General features: G+C 42.8%; 1 protein-coding gene across 10 annotated transcripts in view; it reads right to left on the minus strand.

Moving 5' to 3' along the window:
* The window catches only part of AGAP1 (ArfGAP with GTPase domain, ankyrin repeat and PH domain 1), a 579,218-nt gene that overhangs the window by 229,078 nt on the left and 329,122 nt on the right, over nucleotides 1–21,018 (minus strand). For all 10 annotated transcript variants that reach the window (XM_040357546.1, XM_040357547.1, XM_040357545.1 and 7 more), the window contains one exon: nucleotides 17,444–17,578. In XM_040357546.1, coding sequence (XP_040213480.1) covers nucleotides 17,444–17,578 — 135 coding nt within the window. The remainder of the gene's footprint in view (nucleotides 1–17,443; nucleotides 17,579–21,018) is intronic.

The raw sequence follows: 21,018 nt of genomic DNA on the forward strand, positions 1-21,018 counted from the left end.
GCAGTTATCACACCTTTGGGTTACATTTCTAAAGTATGTGATATGCACCGAGTACTTGGCGTGTTGCAAGTGGAAGGCTTTATTCACACAGCCATAAAAAAAGATGTGTGTTTTTAATTATGAATCTGAACACATCTGCACGGATTTCAATGGCGACATTCACACAGGTGGGTAAACATGCACTGCATTCAGATCTGTAACACAGAAAGTAAAATCTGCATCTCAGAACTTGCACTTTATGCGCTTACACATATAAATGCATGTATACACGTTTGTAATCACGTGAAGTCTAAACAAATGGGAAAATAAGTGATCATTCATATATGCATACGAGTCTTTACGTGTTTAAGCCCAGGTTCACACTGCGCTGCGGGAAGGAAGCCGTGCGAGTTCAGGTGAACTTGTATGATTTCACTCCCGCCGGTCGGTCCCAATTTTGTCCGCGATTACAGAGACATCTGTACAGTTTCTGCACAGATGTCAATGTAAATCGTGTGCCGAAATCACAAAAAGAAGCTACTTTTTTAACTCGATGCGGCATTGCACCGATTAGGATGGTGCCATTGCCGGCAAATGCCGCTGATTTGACATGTGATTTGACGTGTCAAATTGCATTAGTGTGAACCAAGGCTAAACGCATCTTTATGCCAGTATTTTACTGATCATTACCCAGGAACATTTCTCCTAGAAAACACATCTGTAATAACATCAGTAATTTTTCATGGCTGTGTGACTGAAGCCTTAAATTGTAAAGTATAAAATATGACTTCTTACTGATGTAAAATTGATACATAAAAGGGAGTGTGAAGATGTCATGCATATGTAGCAAGCCTCTCATGTATATTAACATTTCTTAAACTAACTGCTGCTCTTTAAGCAGGGCATGCTGAGACTTGCTGTTCCTTAGCAGCTAGAAGGATGTCTGCCGGCTGCTCTAGTCCCCGTCCTCCCTGTTCTCAGTGAGACACAGCACGATTCCAAGGCGGAAAGTTTGCTCTGTGGTGTCTCTCCTCTGGAAGCAGACAGAAGCTTTCTCATCACAACATGGTTGGAATATTTATAGGTTTCGGATTATGCCAGATTCACCATTAACATCTTGTTTTGAAGCTTCATTTTGCAGCTCTCTCACCCTTGCACAGCTCAAAGCTCATCCAGACAGACAAGAAATGCTCAGAGGGCACATTAATATACCTCAAAGGTTACAAGACATGGCCTGCTGGCTCCTGCCTACTTATTTCATGGGTTATTACCAACCTCAGCAGATCGCTTTCATCAATAGTGGCACAACAGCACCATCATCTGTGCAATAAAGGAACTGCAATACAGTTACCGTATATATCAACCACAGGATAAGGATCTCATACATATAAAACTAAATAAATACTTTAGACTTGGTCAGTGCATCTTCCCAAAGAGAAAATAAACTAACTAGTGTTAAACCCAAATCGGTGTTCTCAGGTTTGGGATGTTGATATCAGTCATCCACTTTCAATGGAAAGCTGCTGCTTACATATTTATAAATTCATACCGGCAAACTTTAATCAGATAACTAAACTGTAATTGCCGGAGTCAGTTTGAATTTGTAAATGGAGTTACGATTTACAGTACACTGACATGAGGTTTAGCAGCTTATGACTGCAGACTATCCTTCAAAATGCAAAGGATTAACATGAGCTGGAGATACAATGTTCATACAGAACAAGCAATACGTTACAGAAATAAAATCAACCTACTTACAGCATGCACACCAAAAAATTCAGATGATGCTGGATTAAGAAGAGTTTGGTAAAGAATTAACATTTAAATTACTTCTGTCTAATGCTTCTCTTTTTAACAAAACCCTGAATGATCTGCTGCACTAAAACCACAGCAAGCAGAAAGCGGCTGTGCGACGTAGACTGGAACTGGAAAAGTAAATGTCAGCGATCTTACAGGGAACATCTAGTAATGTTATCTGTGCCTAAGACCTTACCTGAAAATATACATTTAGACTTAAAATTCCTCCTAAAGATAACAGTAAAAATCCTGGGCTTTGAGTCTTATGGCTACATAATCTGCAGAGTGAGATCATCTAAGGCAGTGGTCTCAAACCGGCGGCCCTCCACCTGTTGTGGAACTACAAGTCCCATCATGCCTCTGCCTATGGGGGTCATGCTTGTAACTGTCAGCCTTGCAATGCCTCATGGGAATTGTAGTTCTGCATCAGCTGGAGGGCCATCAGTTTGAGACCCCTGATCTAAGGCACATGTGTCAAACACAAGACCCTTTTAATGTGGCCCTCACACCTCTCCTGGAGAACCTCCCTCGTCTCTGCCCCCACCTTGTCTCAGCAGTCTGCAGCAATGAGGACGACAGAACTCCTCCGGAGTTACGAAAAGGATCATCTCTGACCCCCCCCCCCCCCCGGTCTCAGCAGAGGACAACAGAACTCCTACAGATCCTGCCCCTCTCTGCGTAGCCGTAGCACCCCCACCTTGTCTCTGCAGATGGCAGCAGAGAGGAAAAAACTCCTACAGATCCTGCGCCTCTCTCTGCAACCACAGATCCCCCTCTTCTCTGCCTCCCTGGTCTCAGGATTGAGCAGACTTTGCAGCTGGCTGCAGCCCTCATCTGGCCTTTCTTCCTGGCAGAAGCACAAGGTGAGGCGCATGCACCGTGATGTGGGGACGTGACATCTAATGTGAGGGGGGTGGGGTGCTCTGGAAATCTAGTCTTACAAATACAACTGGTCCTTTAAGGACAACCATATTGCTGATGTGGCCTGCAATGAAATGGAGTTTGACACCCCTGATCTGAGGCACTGCTGTCTCTGACTGCTAGTATCATGACATTTTGGAGTATCGCTACTGTTCTGCTCACTGGAGAGAAGATGTACACCAGGGGTCTCAACCTCAAATTACCTGAGGGCCACAAGACAAGTTTTTATATGCCATGGGGGGCCGCATGCAAACTTTCAAACTTCAAAAACAACAGTACTGGTGTCAGCGAACACATTATTAACCCCCAGCACTGGTGTCAGCGAGCGCATTATTACCACCAGCACTGGTGTAAGTCAGGGTTTGACAAATTTGCTTGGAATCTAGGAGCCAGCAAACGCACCCCGTCCCGACTAACTTGCGCGCAGAAGCGAACACATCCGTGAGCAGCGCCCGCATATGTAAACGGTGTTCAAACCACACATGTGAGGTATCGCCGCGATTGGTAGAGTGAGAGCAATAATTCTAGCTCCTCTGTAACTTAAAACATGCAACCTGTAGATTTTTTTAAACGTCGCCTATGAGGATTTTAAAGGGTAAAAAAGTTTGTCGGCATTCCACAAGCGGACACAATTTTGAAGCGTGACATGTTGGGTATGAATTCACTCGGCGTAACATTATCTTTCATAATATTAAAAAAAATGAGGATAACTTTACTGTTGTCTTATTTTTTAATTAAAAAAAGTGTAATTTTTTCCCAAAAAAGTGCGCTTGTAAGACCGCTGCGCAAATACGGCGTAACAGAAAGTATTGTAACGATCGCTATTTTATTCTCTAGGGTGTTAGGATAAAAAATATATATATTGTTTGGGGTTCTAATTAGAGGGAAGAATATGGCAGTGAAAATAGTGTAAAATGACATTAGAATTGCTGTTTAAAGCGGGGGTTCACCCTTAGAGGGCACTTTTCCCCCTTAGCTTCATGCTCGTTTTCTCTAGGGGAATCGGCTATTTGTTTTAAAATATGTGCAGTACTTACCCGTTTACGAGATGCATCCTCTCCGTCGCTTCCGGGTATGGGCTGCGGGAATGGGCGTTCCTTCTTGATTGACAGTCTTCCGAGAGGCTTCCGACGGTCGCATCCATCGCGTCACGATTTTCCGAAAGAAGCCGAACGTCGGTGCGCAGGCGCAGTATAGAGCCGCACCGACGTTCGGCTTCTTTCGGCTACGAGTGACGCGATGGATGCGACCGTCGGAAGCCTCTCGGAAGACTGTCAATCAAGAAGGAACGCCCGCTCCCGAAGACCCATACCCGGAAGCGACGGAAGAAGATGCAGCTCGAAAACGGGTAAGTACTGCTCATATTTTAATACAAATAGCCGATTCCCCTAGACCGAACGAGCAGGGATCTAAGGGGAGGAAAAAAAAAATTTAATAAATGGGTGAACTCCCGCTTTAACTTGTAATGCTTAACTTGTAATACCAACGGCCACCACCAGATGGCGCCAGTGGCTCCCCCCACTTCCACCCTGCCTGCGGGCCATTTATAACTGGTCCGCGGGCCGGTACTTTGAGACCACTGATGTACACAGTGCAGAACAAGGCATGGAAAGTTGCTATTGGGGAATGTTTGACTGCAGGGAACCTAAAGGCAATAAACTGATGACTAGTCCCTCTGCTTGTCTTGAATTTAGAGCACACAACACAAACAATGGAGCGCTTCTAAATGCAAACACGGCATGTAAATGGGGCACAACTGATGTTTTTAACCCCTTGCCACCCAGGCCAATTCTGACATTTCTCTCCAACATATAAAAATCATAATGTTTTTGCTAGAAAATTACATAGAACCCCCAAACATTATATATGATTTTTTTAGCAAAGACCCTAGAGAATACAATGGCGGTCATTGCAACGTTTTATCTTGCAATTTATCGAACATGTTTAAAAAAAAAAAAAACAGTAAAGCCCACTTTATTTGCATAATGTGAAAGATGAAGTTATGCTGAGTAAATAGATACCCAACATGTCACGCTTCAAAATTGCACTTGCTCGTTGAATGGCGCCAAACTTCAGTACTTAAAAATCCCCACAGGCAATGCTTTATTTATTTATTTTTTTACAGGTTACATGTTTTGAGTTACAGAGGAGGACTAGGGCTAAAATTATTGCTCTCGCTCTAACGTTCATGGCGATACCTCACATGTGTGGTTTGAACACCGTTTTCATATGTGGGTGGGACATCCGTATGCTTTCACTTCTGCGTGAAAAAAAAAATATTGATCACTTTTATTCCTATTACAAAAGAAAACGCTCTCGGCTTCTCAGCTGAGGAGGCAACGATTGTTTGAATGCAGAGGCTGGGCCTGACGTCATAACATCGCGCCCGTCCTCCGAACGATCATAGAGACTCCGGAAAACATCTGGTCTGCCGGAAATCTCTATGGTAAACATCCGGGGCCGGCAGATCCGTCTCCGACTCACTGATGGAAGCGGCGGGAGGAGGCCGCTCCCATAAAAACGATCAAACGGCGGAACAGCCGCTATGATCATACTTATGGTTTAGGGAATCGCCGGCTGAAAAAGCTGATATCTGAATGATTCCTGTAGCTGCACCCATCATTCAGAGTCAAGGACGACATATGACTATCTGTAAAGTTAAATCGTTCAGGACCTTAAACTGCTACATTTGTAGGAGAGCTTGTTCTGCTGAAAAACAACAGAATAAGCCTGGGTTCACACTATTGCGATGCGGAAACCAGTGCGATTCCAATGCCGTTTCCCACATCTGCCTCACAGGATGTTCACACTGCCCTCTATGAACCTCTGCAGATGTCAATACAAAGTTAATGACACCCCCAGATTGGTTCGCAGATCGCAGTGTAAACTGTTAATTCAGACAAGAATCGCAACACATGGGTCTGAAGACCCATGCAATCCGATTCCAGTACGGGAGCAAAAAAAAAAAAAAAGTTCCTGCACCTTTTTCATGCAAATCCAATGCAAGTTAAGCCATTCAACTGTATGGCTGAATTCACATTGCATGGACATTGCATGTGATCGGCACAGCATTGCGGTACAAATCACATGGATTGTCTGTGTTCGCAATAGTGTAAATGTCAAATCACACACCAGCATGTTCAGGTGCCAATCATTTCAATAGCACCTAAAAACACAGTGTGATTCTGCTGCAATTTTCATGCAACAATTGAGCAAACCAAATCTTGCATCGCCCAAAAGAAGTTTGCAGTTCCGCACGCAATTCAAAACGCCTGTGTGTGAAGGGAGCCGAAGTGGCCAGATCACCAGATGAAAAAAGCAAGCAAGGCAAAAAAAGAAAGCCAATGCAGTCACATCTAAAAACTGGTAAGCTGCAATATAATAAATGTTTGCTCTTGGGACCACTGCTTTATACTGGCATGTGAGATCTCTAACATTTCCACTTCTAGGCTGCTTGTATACAGTGCCACAAAATGTACATTGTTGAGAAATGTTCTAGAGCAGGGATCTTCAAACTACAGCCCTCCAGTTGTTCAGGAACTACAATTCCCATCATGCTTAGTCATGTGTGTGAATGTCAGAGGTTTGCAATGCCTCATGGGATGTGTAGTTCTGCAACAGCTGGAGGGCCGTAGTTTGAGGATCCCTGTTCTAAAGCATATACAACATACTCCAAAAGAGACCAAAGGCTTTCTCCTAAGGCTCCTTTCACACTAGCGTGACTTCAAAGCTGCACTAATTTTGCCACAATTTCAACATGATTTCAGGGAATACCTGTGTAACTCACATCAAAATCGGACCAAAGTAGTGCAGGGACTACTTTGAGGTCAGAACGAATTGGAAGTTGTACGAATATGAATGGTAGTCATTGGAAATCATGGGGAAATTACTTATCATACGACTTTTCAGTCCCAAGTCGTAGGACAAGTCATACAAGTGTGAAAGGGGCCTTAGGCTACATTCACATATCTGCAGATAGTTTGCTACATTCTGAGGTGGCTAAATGTCACCTCTGGACACAGCAGCATTCTCTGCCATGGCTGTATACTAACTTATCGATTAACTGACCAGTGTGCAGTCAGAACTCGCAGAAACGCTGACCATGGAAACTTACTAGGTGTACAGGGTCAGCCAGTGGCTCGATTTGCGTGTAACTACTGTTTGAATGGGCAGCTACATGCAAACAGCAGCACCGGCCATTACTGTGTACAGAGTATAAACCTAACAGCGGCAGAGAGATGCTGCTGATCATATAGTGTGTGGAGGAAGCATTTACAACCGCCAGCAACAAATCGCTGCTATTTGACCATGTGAGTGTACCCTTATGCCGCGTACAGACGATCGGAAATTCCGTCAACAAAACCGTGGATTGTTTTCTGACGGATGTTGGCTCAAACTTGTCTTGCATACACACGATCGCACAAATGTCGGAAATTCCGAATGCCAAGAACGCGGTGACATACAAGATGTACGACGCCACTGTTAAAGGGAAGTTCAATACCAGTCGTATTAGTAGAAGTTTGTTGAGAGACGATTTGCGCTGTTCAGCCTTGTGCTTTTCAGTCTGTTACAGGGTGACGAATGTACCATCTCCATTACGAACGCTAGTTTTACCAGACTGAACGCTTCCGTCTCGTACTTGATTCAGAGCATGCGTGGAATTTTGTGCATCGGAATTGTCCACACACGATCAGAATTTCCGAGAACAGATTTTGTTGTCGGAAAATTTGAGAACCAGCGTCAAATTTTTGTTGTCGGAAATTCCGACAGCAAATGTCTAATGGAGCCTACACACGGTCGGAATATCCGACATCGAACATTTGTTCTGACCGTGTGTACGTGGCATTAGAGTGTTATTTGTTCTACGTGTGTGTGTGTGTGTATGTGTTTCCACTGCTTTACCAAGACTTTTCAAAGCATACTGGTAGGTTAGGTGGCTTCCACCAAAGACAAATCCAAATGGCTACAGACAAAGAGCAAGGTCCTCTCTGGGGCTGGATATGCTTGACTATGGCCGCGTACACACGATCAGTCAAAAACAGACTGAAGGACCGTTTTCATCGGTCCAAACCGATCGTGTGTGGGCCCCATCGGTTAGTTATCCTTCGGTCAAAAAAAATAGGAACTTGCTTTAAAATTGAACCGATGGACGCCTAACCGATAGGTCAAAACCGATCGTTAGTATGCAAAAGCATTGGTTAAAAACCCGCGCATGCTCAGAATCAAGTCAACGCATGCTTGGAAGCATTGAACATCGTTTTTTTAGCACGTCGTTGTGTTTTACATCACCGCGTTTTGACATGATCGGTTCATTAACCAATGGTGTGTAGGCACGACGGACCATCAGTCAGCTTCATCGGTTAACCGATGACAACGGTCCTTCAGACCGCTCTCATCGGATGGACTGATCGTGTGTACGCGGCCTATGTACTTGGTGTTGTTTTCCACAATTGATTGAAGAATATAAAAAATTAAATCTTATGGTGTTGTTAGGTACAGAATATAGTCTGAACAGTACTACTAACTTGCTGTGTTTTTGCTTGTATAGATCTACTTTGAACATTCAATCACTTACAAAAATCATCAGCAAAAAATTGTCAGGAAGTATGAAGTCAGCTCACAGGATGGCATGATATATCCCAATCCAACTAGGTAAGTATACACAGAAATGACAGCCAGAAACACTACCAAGCCTGAATACCTCCTTCAATGAGCAACTTACCAGCAGGGAATCTTGGATCATCAGAAGCTGGTGAAGTGGCTTGCTTCTCCAGGCCTTTAGTGCACCCTCGCCACATGCCAACGGCTTCTTCCGCTATAAAGGAGCATTGCGTCTATTGCTGCCTTACACCTTTGACCACTATAGAGAAACAAACATTTCCTGCCCTTTTTCACCACTTTGAAGAAACATCTTCATTGCTATGAAGCAACATCGAGTCCTTCACCACTACTTCCATGTCCATGTTCCTCACTACCTCTTTATATAACTATTGAGAAACACATGTCCCTTGCTGCTTCCTTTCACCACTTTTGAGAAAACAAGTCATCACTGCCTCCTTTCACCACTATTGAGAACTACAGGTATGCCGTATGGGTTCATAGACCTGGCTGTGTGTGCGTCTGAAGGCCAGTTCCCACCATAGAAATGCAGTCCAGATGCTTTCTGCATGCACGTTTTTTATGTGTTTTTGATGAGTTCCAGTGGGTTTTTGATGCAGTCCAGTGCATCCCTCCCCCTCTTTTTTCCTTAACGCGGTTGTATAGTCAAATTTTTTGACACCTGTAAGGCAAAAGGCATAAGGAGCTAGTATGCACCGCATACTAGCTCATTATGAAATGCTTACCTTAGAACGAGGCATCAATAACTCACCTGGTTCACGCCGAGGTAGCCGACATCTTGCCTCGGCGTGTCTTCCGGGTATCGCGGCTCCAGCGCTGTGAGTGGCTGGAGCCGAGATGACGTACGGGAGACTTCTGTCTGGCAAGGTCCGGCGTTTGCTGCGCCTTTAGCCAAGAATCCCCTGTGCGCATGTAAACTGACAACCCCCCCACGTTTTACTTACCTGAGCCCTGGAAAGTCCTGCGTCGAGAATGCGCTCTTCCTTTGTCCGGGTTCTCAGCTCTCCATTAGATAGAATGAAAGCAGCGCAGCCATTGGGTCCCACTGCTGTCAATCAAACACAATGACGCGGGTGCCGGGCCAAGTCCTGCACTCGGCAGCTATGGATGCCAAATGTAGGACTCGGGAGTGCGCCCACAAGGAAACATCCTTACCAGAGGGGGCTATCTGAACCGGGGAGGACCTGAGAGAGCTGCCGAGGGACCCCAGAAAACGCAGTTTGGGGCCACTCTGTACAAAACAAGCTGCACAGTGGAGGCAAGTATGACATGTTTGTTATTTAAAAAAAAAAAAAAAAAGTGAACCTTTAGTATCACTTTAACCTTAAAACAAGGACATGTGTGTTTCAGTGCGTTTAAGCATTTTATAGCGTTCCAGTACAGTCCAGTGCAGGAAAAACGTAGCATGTTCTACTTTTTTTTCTGGAACGCACACTGTAAGCACTGGTGTGAACTATGCCATTGAAAACCATATAACCTACTTTCCATGCGTTTTTGATGCAGAAAAAAAAAAAACGCACTGGACTAAATGTGGTGTGAACTGGCCCTTAGTCCATACACCCTCCCTGTATACCTGTCCAAATCAGAGCTGTATGTGAGTCTGTGCACAAAAACAGGATGCTTGTGTGCAGCTCTACACTGCTCTGATTGGATACACACACAGCTTTTCATGCTATATCCAATGCACCTTTATGAATGAGTCCTATGTCACTTCACACTTCTCTACTTCCTATACAAATCTACAATCTATACACTGTGCTGTACTTCACTATACACCACACTGCTCTACCCTTTACATTGGGTTCTATGTTCTGCACCCTCTTGTAGGGCTGCACGATTCTGGTCAAAATGAGAATCACGATTCTTTTGCTTAGACAAAAGATCACGATTCTCTCACGATTCTCAAAAATGTAATGCCAGAACCCCCCCCCCCCCCCCACCCCAAAAAAAATAATAAAAAAAAAAAAACTGTGATTTATCTGAAAATATGAATATATATATAAAAAAAAGAGACCAGTGATATGTCTATAATGTTAAAGATCATATAACTCCTATGAAAAAAGTAGAATAAAACTTTGATTCTGATTTTTTCATAGGAGTTATATGGTCTAACATTATAGACATATCACTGGTCTCTTTTTTTATAGATCAGAAGCAGTACTGTCAGCAACCATTGGGTGGCGCATGGATACACACAGTTGTACAGAACTGTGAGAAGGTTTAATACATCAGTACCGCAGTACCGCCGGCAACCACTGGGTGGCGCATGGATACAAACTATTGTTGTGAGAGAAGCTCAAGGAATCAATCCAGCGCCGCAAGCTGCTGACGTCGGTTTCGATGTCGGCGGCATTTGCGTTCCACGCTGGTTACGTGGAACCAGCGGTGAACACAGAAGAATCGCGGGTCATCCCACGGGGAGATCGCGGGCGGTGAGAATCGAAATCGCCATTCTCTCCGTGATTAATCGTGCAGCTCTACCCTCTTGTGCTGTGCATTCTATATCTCACACTTCTCCATTCTGTACACTGTGCAATACAATATATATTACTTCAACGACACTTTGATCCCTACTGTGCTCCAAATAGGCACATTTGCTTTTTACTGAAAGCAGACATTGCTTTTTACTGAAAGCAGACGTTCCTTCCCTTTCCGTAAATTTTGCACTTTTTTTTTACTTTTTTTGGCCCTACTTTTTCATTTTCTTCCTTAAAAGTTTCCCTGAAGGCAGTGGTGACGATGCCCCAGTCACACAGATGCCCCCTGGGAAGAAATCCTGTACCTAAACTGAAAGATCCCGCAGTACTGTCATACTGCGCATGTGCGAGATAACGCCATGCACATTCGTTCACATATTTGCCATATGAAATTAGTCATTTGGTGGGGAAAAAAATCCTTGACCCGCGAAGGGTTGTTTTTTTTTTCCTCTTGCCTGCAGTTACATAGATCATGCATTAAAAAAAAAAACATGTCGTCACGTGCGTCATCTCACGCATGCACCGTATTACTGGTAGTTTTAAAATGGAAGCACAGGAACAGATTTGCAGAGCATAATGGGGGAATTTCTCTTCAATAATGTCAGTCATTCCCTTAGTGAAGTAGCATTTTTTCCTATGGGTACCAATACACAAATAATTCAAAATTATTGTCACAAGCTGTTATTTCCAAGATTAATAAATGTGAAGGCCAGCCATATAGGCATAGAGCTGTAATTCAAACTGCAAGCTGAACGAGAGAATTGACTGCTCCAAATGTATCAAATTCATAAAATCTCAATTGCAGTTAAAAACATTGATATATAAGAATAATCCATTGTGAACACATTAGGCTCCAAGAAGAATCTTAAACATGTTTCGCCAGTCGGGCTTCTTATGGAGAGTTAACTACAATAAGCATTCACATACTGTGTATGTTCAACATTTAGAGTCTCTCTCTCTCTCTCTCTCTCTCTCTCTCTCTCTCTCTCTCTCTCTCTCTCTCTCTCTCTCTCTCTCTCTCTCTCTCTCTCTCTCTCTCTCTCTCTCTCTCTCTCTCTCTCTCTCTCTCTCTCTCTCTCTCTCTCTCTCTCTCTCTCTCTCTCTCTCTCTCTCTCTCTCTCTCTCTCTCTCTCTCTCTCTCTCTCTCTCTCTCTCTCTCTCTCTCTCTCTCTCTCTCTCTCTCTCTCTCTCTCTCTCTCTCTCTCTCTCTCTCTCTCTCTCTCTCTCTCTCTCTCTCTCTCTCTCTCTCTCTCTCTCTCTCTCTCTCTCTCTCTCTCTCTCTCTCTCTCTCTCTCTCTCTCTCTCTCTCTCTCTCTCTCTCTCTCTTCCCACCATTAGATAAGATGAGCACTAGAGGGTACCCAAAAAAATGTTAAAGTGGTTCTTAAACACCCCCCCCCCCCAAAAAAAATTCAACTGAACATTGTATCCAAGTCAGCAAAGGAGCAGAAATCTACTGTCCTCAGTCTGGCCAGGAACAGAGCATCCTGTCATCTGCAATCTTTTCTACAGTAGAAAAATATCAGACGATTGAAAAAAAATAAAAAAGAAAAACGTTGTCGCCACCCCCCTCTCTTGAGTGACAGGCTTAATGAGGAGTCCAGCCACCGTGCACATATCATGACCCCGCCTCCTGAGCTCCAGACCATGTACACGCCCACAAATTGGGAAATATACAGCAGGTTGAAACATGCAAAGGAAGTTTACCTTTGGGAATATGTTACATGTTCCACCCTTAAATTGGGTGGACCATGTAACATACGTTCCCAATGATGCAGCCATTCCCTGCTGCTTTCTCTCCCTGTGACAGCAGTACAGGGAAAAGTTCCCCCTACTAGCTGTAATATTTTTAAATCAGTGCAGCCGTGCGGGCCTCCGCCCACATCATTCATACACAGAGCTCTGTGTATCAATGAACAAAACCCCAAATCCTTTGTATATGTCGGCTTGTAGTTCTTAATGAACCACCATGGTGCTGTGGAGCACCGTGGCAGTTCATTGATTCATACGGTCAGTGTATTTGCTTGCTGGTACGGGATGTACGGGCACAAAGATACACTGACAGGTCTTCAGATCGCTGGTGCAATGCTTTACAGGCTACAAAAAAAAAAAGAAATAAGGCATGCACATTTTTTTGCAGGCGGCCTTGGTGGACACGGCCAGTCGCGGCCTTGGTGGACACGGCTAAAGTTGTTGTTAATATTTATTTTTGTAACTTAATTCTGCATAAAACATTTAAGTGTAATTTCATGAGATAATTTATGAGGGCGTGTTTAGGGGCAGGGTAGGGGTTGGGCAGGGCAACTGGTGGCAAGTAACCTTTGAGGCCTGGCTAGTAGTACATTTTGAGCCCTGATATACAGCGTATGAAAATGTCATATTTATAGATTACAGTCATCCAAGGACAGGTTACTTTTAACAAATCAGCATGGTTTACTGAAATGCCATGAACTGCCTGAAATTCCTATGTAAATATATTGGCATAGCTTAAAGGGTAACTCCACTTTAGTGGGGGTTGGGGAGTCTAGCTTTACCGCCGTTTTTGCGGCGCTATTCGGACGCTATTGGGGAGTTTTTAACCCCTGATAACGGCCAAAAAAGGTTTAAAACTGCCGGCGTTGCCCATTGATTTCAATGGGCAGGGGTGCTGTAGGAGCAGTGTAAACACCGCTCCTACAGCACCTCAAAGATGCGGCTAGCAGGACTTTTTTCACCCTCCTGCCAGCGCACCACTTCCGTGTGAAAGCCCTTGGAGTGAAGGGAGAAGCTCTTTCAAGATGCTTTGCAGGCGCCATTTTTAGTGCTATAGCGCCTGCAAAGCGCTTCACTGTGAAAGCAGCCTAAGATTTACCAGAACCTTATAATATGAGATCAAACCTAAACACTATCAATTTGTATGTGATCAGCCAGGCCCTTGTATTACATAGTTAAAGGTAAATCTAAAAGAAATTAAACAAGAAAATTGTATAATGTATGGCCAGACTTCCCAAAGTCTGTTGGGAATCCGGACGGGAAAAAAAGAGAGCCAGTTCTCTTTTTTTTTTTTGCCGCCCGTTTTTGGCAGGTTTACCGTCGGAAAAACGTGCGATGGAGCATACACATGGTCGGGATTCCCGTCGGAAATCCCAGCCGTGCGTACGGGGCATCAGTGTAAAAGTAGTGTCATAAACACTCCTTGTACCCATGTGGATAGTTGGCATGTAAAGAGGAAGTGTCCAACTAAGATAGACAAGTATTAGCAGTTATATACATTCAGAAGGGACTCCAAATATAACTCCATACTCATGTGAAGGTGGAGATATTATGGTCTAAAGAGCACATATAAAATTAAAGCAGGCCATACATTACACAATTTTCTTGTTTAATTTCCTTTAGATTTAATTTCAACTATGTAGTACAAGGGTCTGCCTGATTGCATACAAATTGAAAGTGTTTAGGATTGATCTCATATTCTATGGTTTTGGTAAATCTAAAAGGAAAATTGTATAATGTATGGCCAGCCTTAAAAATTCTGTACGAGGCACAATCGTTCCATTTTCGTATAGTGTATACACAACTTTCCATATCCGATTCAGACTTTGCGAAGGGACAAACCTTTTTCTTGTACGTGAACAGAACAAATGATTTTCGTCTAATGAGTACCGTTTCGTACACGAAAAATTTGGAATCCAAAGACTGAATATAATAAAAAAAAAAAAACAAACAAAATAAAGCCTTTGTCGTACGAGAATTTTCATACATTATTTCCTTCCTTGGTTCCAACTTGCTGTCTAACAAGGAAAATCGTACAATCATTCACCTGATTTTCTCATAGTGTATACCAGCTTTTAGGTTTTGAACAATGTGACACATACTGCCAATTACAAGGAGGGAAAGTAATGTGGATATAGAACACGCCAAAATTTTTACTAGACAAGAATGGTCTGCACAAGTCTACATTTTTATGTTTTAATAGCATTTTTCATTGTGCTATTTAACATTTTGACTGTCGATAATATTTGTAATACAAAAGAACCATTGACGGTTTTTTTTTCTTTAATGCTAGGACCACCTTAAACTACTTCTAGCATGCCCTACAAACATAGGCCAATGTGTAGTAGTGTCTGTTCCATAGGTGTACACAGGCTATTGCATTAGGATGTGCACCCCAAACACATATGTGCATGTGTATAAAGACTAACAATGTCAGTAGAGCAGCGGACTATGTTATTAAGGCAGAGACTGGTATCACTAGGCTAGTGGATGGTGACAGCAGTTATTTTATTTTTTACAAATAATTTTTTTTTTAATCATTTTCTTTTACCATTTTTTTTTAGGAGCCTTGTTAGGGGGTTTTTGTGCAATATTTAAGAGTCTAAACAGGGCAGGCAGGGTGTGCCAGGTGTGCCCTGGCACACCCTGTGCACTCACTGTCTGTTTCAAGTATTATGTAGGTATTCTGAAATGGAAATCTCTTATGTTGCCTTCTATCCTGTTCGTGTATGTTTTTCCACCAGTGATAAATCTGACTTTTAGTCATGTTTGTGTAACCACTTGTGTTACCTCGAATACAGACCCAATGCATAGACAAGAAGACAAGCCTGGTTTCCAATGGTGTCAGTTCATGGCACAGCATTGCTGTGGGGTGTACTGAAGAAAAAGCGCAGTGAACAGGACTGTACTCATATTGCAATTAAGTTCTGTAATGAAAACAAGAAAACAAAAACAGGCACACTGTCTTTCCAGCACACACTAGCAAGCAGCTGTATTTGAAAACGTTGTCCCCGTTTCATATGCATTTCCATCTGCTTTGCTTATAGAAGCCTGCTAGGCACACAACTCAAGTCATCAGAGTAGTGACTGACTATCTTCAGATTAAAGCAGAATTCTAGTCTCCTGTGAAAAAAATAAAAGTCGGCAGCTACAAAAACTGTAGCTACTGACTTTTAAAAAACATTAAACCATTAGTGGGGGAAACTTTGTAAAAAGGTCAGACACACTAACTATGAACTTTGCTCTTATTTATATCTCACTGGGTTATAGCTCTGCTGGTGTTACACTCTGGGCTGTGAGCGAGGAAAGAGAGGCACACAGAGGAGCTATGCCTCCCATTCAGAGAAGCCTTTTCATTTTGTGAATGAGTTCACATAATACAAAGGCTTCTGTGATTAGGTAGGAGGAGGGGCAGGCATAGCAGCTGCACCAACTGTAATGTTTAAAATGCTTAGACCTGAAGTATCAGTGTCAGGTTCCCAGAAATACCATGATAACTGTCTTCCGGAAGTGCAATAAAACTGTCAGATGTAAATTATAGAAATAAGCCCAGGAGATGTCAAGCAGCTCCTTGGAATGAACTCACAGTGTGCCTTCACTTTACAAAGGAGCTGAATTACTGGAATTCAGCTTTAATGTCACAGTCAGGGACAGTGTGAGATTTGTTGAAAACTTAAAACAGTTCTGCCAGGGTTAGAGAAGCTTCACTTGCCAGTGTTCTACAAACTTTGGCAGAGGCTAAAGAAATGCAGTGTAAAAGATAAATTTGGTGTTTCTATGTATGGGCCAACAGAATATTAGCTATTTAGATTTTGACAAACTTAAGAATATAATTTTTAGTGGTGCTCTCAACAAACTCAGACTTGCATGCAAAATTGTAGAGAGCACATGGTATCAAAACAAAAGCAAATTAAACTTGGCACACAAAAAATCTTTGCACTCCCAAATCTCTATGCAAGGCATGCAGCGTACAAAGGAAAGTAGGTGCTGAAGGCCTAAAGGCACTCACAATTCAATGGCCCACAATAACCCAACACCAGGCCAATATTTAGATGAAAAGGGGATTCAGAAGCCATCAGGTATGTGACTGTTTACTATAAAATGCAATGAATTGTATTTGTAGTAAGATTCCTAAATGTACCTATGGCATGAGTGGAACTTCTGTACAGGTGCTACTGTATTGATAAGTTATAAATAGAAATAAAAAGGAACATTCTAATGTCTCACAATCCTATAAAAATAGAAGGGTTCAAAACTAGATGCCCTTTTGTCAGAAAACCCAGGTAGAAATTATTGTTCCATTTCTATTGAACTGAAAGCGTTTTGCTAATCGTTGTGCCCCCAACTGGAGAGATTTCACAAAACTTATTGTCCTGACTAATATAATGATTGATAAATACTTGTTGAGTATATCATAGATGTTCTCTCTTCTACACTGTCTAAAACGTAAAAAAAAAAAAAAAAAGTTGCAGGCATACTTATTGTCAAAAGAACAAACTGTTTAACTGCCACTAGAGGGAGACATTGGATCACTAATGTGACGACTTGTAAGCAAGAGAGAACATCAAGAGGGAAAAGCAGATCTATGAATTGTCTAATGTGTTGCAGCTCTTTGTTCTCCAGCAGTCCAGAGTTGCCTTGATTGAGAAAAAACATTTCCTTAGAATGGATTATACGCACAGTACAGCAAAGAACATTTTTCACCAGTACCAGACTACTAAGATCGTTTTCCAACAACATAACCCCTGTGAAGCCAATACTGTCAAAATACTAATCCTTAAAGTCTCTGCCCACTTGGCAAAGCTATAGCTAGGCATGCGAGACCACTGAATCCTATCATCCTTACAATAACACTAAAATGCTTATGTATTAAGAACACAAGAAAAGTTGTAACTCACCGTCCTGGAAGACACGTTCCACATTGAGTCCATAGGTGGCACATGTCTCATAGTAAGTGCATCGCTTGAGGTCATTGGAAAGCTTTCGTGCACGGGAATCATCGATTACACGGGGGTTAGTGCAACTAATGGCATCTGAAAAGACAGATATAATAAACGTTATTGTTGGTGGGCACAGGGGTAGCTTCTGGATCATGTTACATGTTATACCCTAAATATGGCTGTAATGTGTAAACCCTCACCTTGTAAAACATCCCATCCAGTTTAAAATAGAAATGAAAGGCAAAACATTTGTGTATAGACATGAAAAAAAAAAACATTGTAAATATTTTATTTCCCTTTTTTATAAGTGATCACATTCCCTCTGTTCTAAGCTGCATAAGAGCTGGGGGAGGAGAAGCAGCAACACACTGAGCTTCCCAGTGAATTGCTGTGAAGCAGGGATTTGTCAGGACAAGTCTGATCATTGGAGGCAAAGCCAGTGATAGGGGGGACCACCGGTCCTTTTGTAGGGGGCCCACACAGGGAGGGGGATTAAGGATGGACGACAATTGCAGAACTCTTCCTCCAGCAGCTGAAAGCTAGTCTCTCCCCCTCTCCTTGCTGTCAGCGTTTATCTGCTGAGAAAGACAGTTGTCCCTCACTAATCCCCCCCTGTGCAGGCCCCCCTCCCTGCGCTGGCTCTAATGTTAGCTCTGCTGCCGAGTTTGTTATCTCTAACTTTGCTTCTCTCCCTCTGTCTCTCTGATCCCAGAGCTCCAACTGCCCAGCCTGTATATTTTTTCATCTTATGTTTATTTTTATTTATTAACTCAGTTTTATTAGATTTAGCAGGCATGTAACAAAAATGTACAATTTACAATACAATAAAAATTATTTTATTGTATTTTTAGAGCATACAGAGTTCCCAGCATAGCTAGAGAGCAGGCCACAGTGTGTTTTCCTGCTTAGTGTGGTCAGTTTTTAATAGGAACACCAGGGATTTCACATAAAGGAAGAAATACAAAGAGAACAGGATACTTTCTCATACAGCAGGCACATATCAGGAACATGAAGTGCTGGGGTAACATACACTTTAACCGCTTGCCGACCAGCTGCCGCAGTTATACGGCGGCAGGTCGGCTCTGTTGGGCGAGATCACTTAGATCTACGTCATCTCGCCAAGCAGCCAATAGGGGCGCGCGCACCGCCGGGGGCGCACCTGCTCCCCCCTGACGCCGACGCGCGAGCCCGGTGGGCGCGATCACCGCGCCAAGCACACGCGGTTGCTCGTTACAGATCGAGAACCCGGGAGCTGTGTGTGTAAAGGGGGAGAAATGCCTGATTGTCTGTTCATACAATGTATGAACAGCGATCAGTCATTTCCCCTAGTCAGTCCACCCCCCCCTTCAGTTAGAACACACCCAGGGAACATACTTAACCCCTTCCTTGCCCCTTAGTGTTAACCCCTTCCCTACCAGTGGCATTTTTATAGTAATCAATGCATTTTTATAGCACTGATCGCTATAAAAATGACAATGATCCCAAAAATGTGTCAAAAGTGTCCGAAGTGTCCGCCATAATGTCGCAGTACCGATAAAAATAGCTGATCGCCGCCATTACTAGTAAAAAAAATATATTAATAAAAATGCCATAAAACTAGTCCCTTTTTTGTAAACGCTAAAAACTTTTGGGCAAAACCAATCAAACGCTTAATGCGATTTTTTTTTACGAAAAATATGTAGAAGAATACGTATCAGCCTAAACTGAGGAAAAACATTGTTTTTTTTATATATTTTTGGGGGATATTTATTATAGCAAAAAAATAAAAAATATTTTTTTTCAAAATTATCGCTCTATTTTTGTTTATAGCGCAAAAAATAAAAACCGCAGAGGTGATCAAATACCACCAAAAGAAAGCTCTATTTGTGGGGAAAAAAGGACGCCAATTTTGTTTGGGAGCCACGTCGCACGACCGCTCAATTGTCCGTTAAAGCGACGCAGTGCCGAATCGCAAAAAGTGGCCTGGTCTTTGACCAGCAATATGGTCCAGGGCTTACGTGGTTAATTGACATATTGTGGTGCACGTGTTTAATTTCCTATTTATTTTGTGTTTTATGTTTTTGCTACCTTTTACGGTACATTTGTACCTGTGTGTATTTTTGATATCTTGTTTAATATATGAAAACTTTCAATAAACTTAGATTGAACGCAAAAGGTGGACTTCACCTTTAAACAGTACATGAAGAATACAACATATACAGAAGACATGTCAGTATGTGCTAATGTTTGCATTTACAAGACAGACACACCGACTTGTGCTGATCATGTTAACACATGGATAAAGCAAAACTGAAGACAAACTAAAACACAAAGTTAAAATACAGGTTTACTGTTTTGCATGTCAAAAGTGTTTGTAATTCTGTACAGCCAGTCTTGTGAATTGCACACACTGGCCCAAATTCACAGTGGAGATACGACGGCGTATCTGCTGATACGCCGTCGTATCTCTGTTTCTATCTATGCGACTGATTTATAGAATCAGTTACACATAGATAGCCAGAAGATCCGACAGGTGTAATTGTTTTACACTGTTGGATCTTAGGATGCAATACCGCGGCCGCCGCTGGGGGGATTTTGCGTCGTAAACCAGCGTCGGGTATGCAAATTAGGAGTTACGGCGATTCCCGACGGATTTTCGCGTTCGCTACGTCGCCGCTAGTCTAGTTTCCCGTCGCAAAGTTAGTCGGTTTTTTTGGTGCCCTAACTTTAGACAGCAAACGTATTGCTGTCTAAAGTATGGCCGTCGTTCCCGCGTCAAAATTTAAAAAATAACGTTGTTTGCGTAAGCCGTCCGGGAATACGGAATTACGCTACGCGCGTCGCCGTTAGAAAAAATGACGTCACGGCGTGCAAAGCACGGCGGGAGTTCGGAAACAGAGCATGCGCGGTAGGTCCGGCGCGGGAGCGCGCCCAATTTAAATGGCACACGCCCATTTAAATTGGCCCGCCTTGTGCCGGAGGCCGCCGGCGTATGTTTTCATCGCAAGTGCTTGGTGAATCAGGCACTTGCGATGAAAACTTGCGGCGGTGTAACGTATCTACGATACGTTACGCCGCCGCAATTCTTCGCGAATCTGGCCCATTATCCACAGGACATAGGCAGATGACACATGTACATAGGCAGGACCAAACGGGTCCTACAGGTGAGAATAAGGGAACATATTAGTAATATCAGAAAGGGTTTTAAAAATCATTCTGTATCCAAACACTATGACGTGATGCATAACAGAGACCCTTCCAATACTTGGGGACCCCATTGGAGAGGAAGTTGTTTGGTGAGGGAGATTTGGAAACAGGAGATGGCTTGGGTATATAGACTGAGAGCACATGTTCATTATGGCTTTAATGTTGACGCCAATGCATTTATTAGCAATTCAGAGAGTTAATTTACTTAAACTCATATTTATGAACTTGCATCTGACTATCAGACTGCCTATAGATTTTTGAGAAATTAAAAATTTATTGGGTAGTAGTTTTTACTAAATTCATTGTGTGTTGTCAATATTTTTTATATACTTGTGGTTCATAAACTA

Source organism: Rana temporaria, chromosome 6 (assembly GCF_905171775.1).
Source record: "Rana temporaria chromosome 6, aRanTem1.1, whole genome shotgun sequence".
Lineage (NCBI taxonomy): Eukaryota > Metazoa > Chordata > Amphibia > Anura > Ranidae > Rana > Rana temporaria.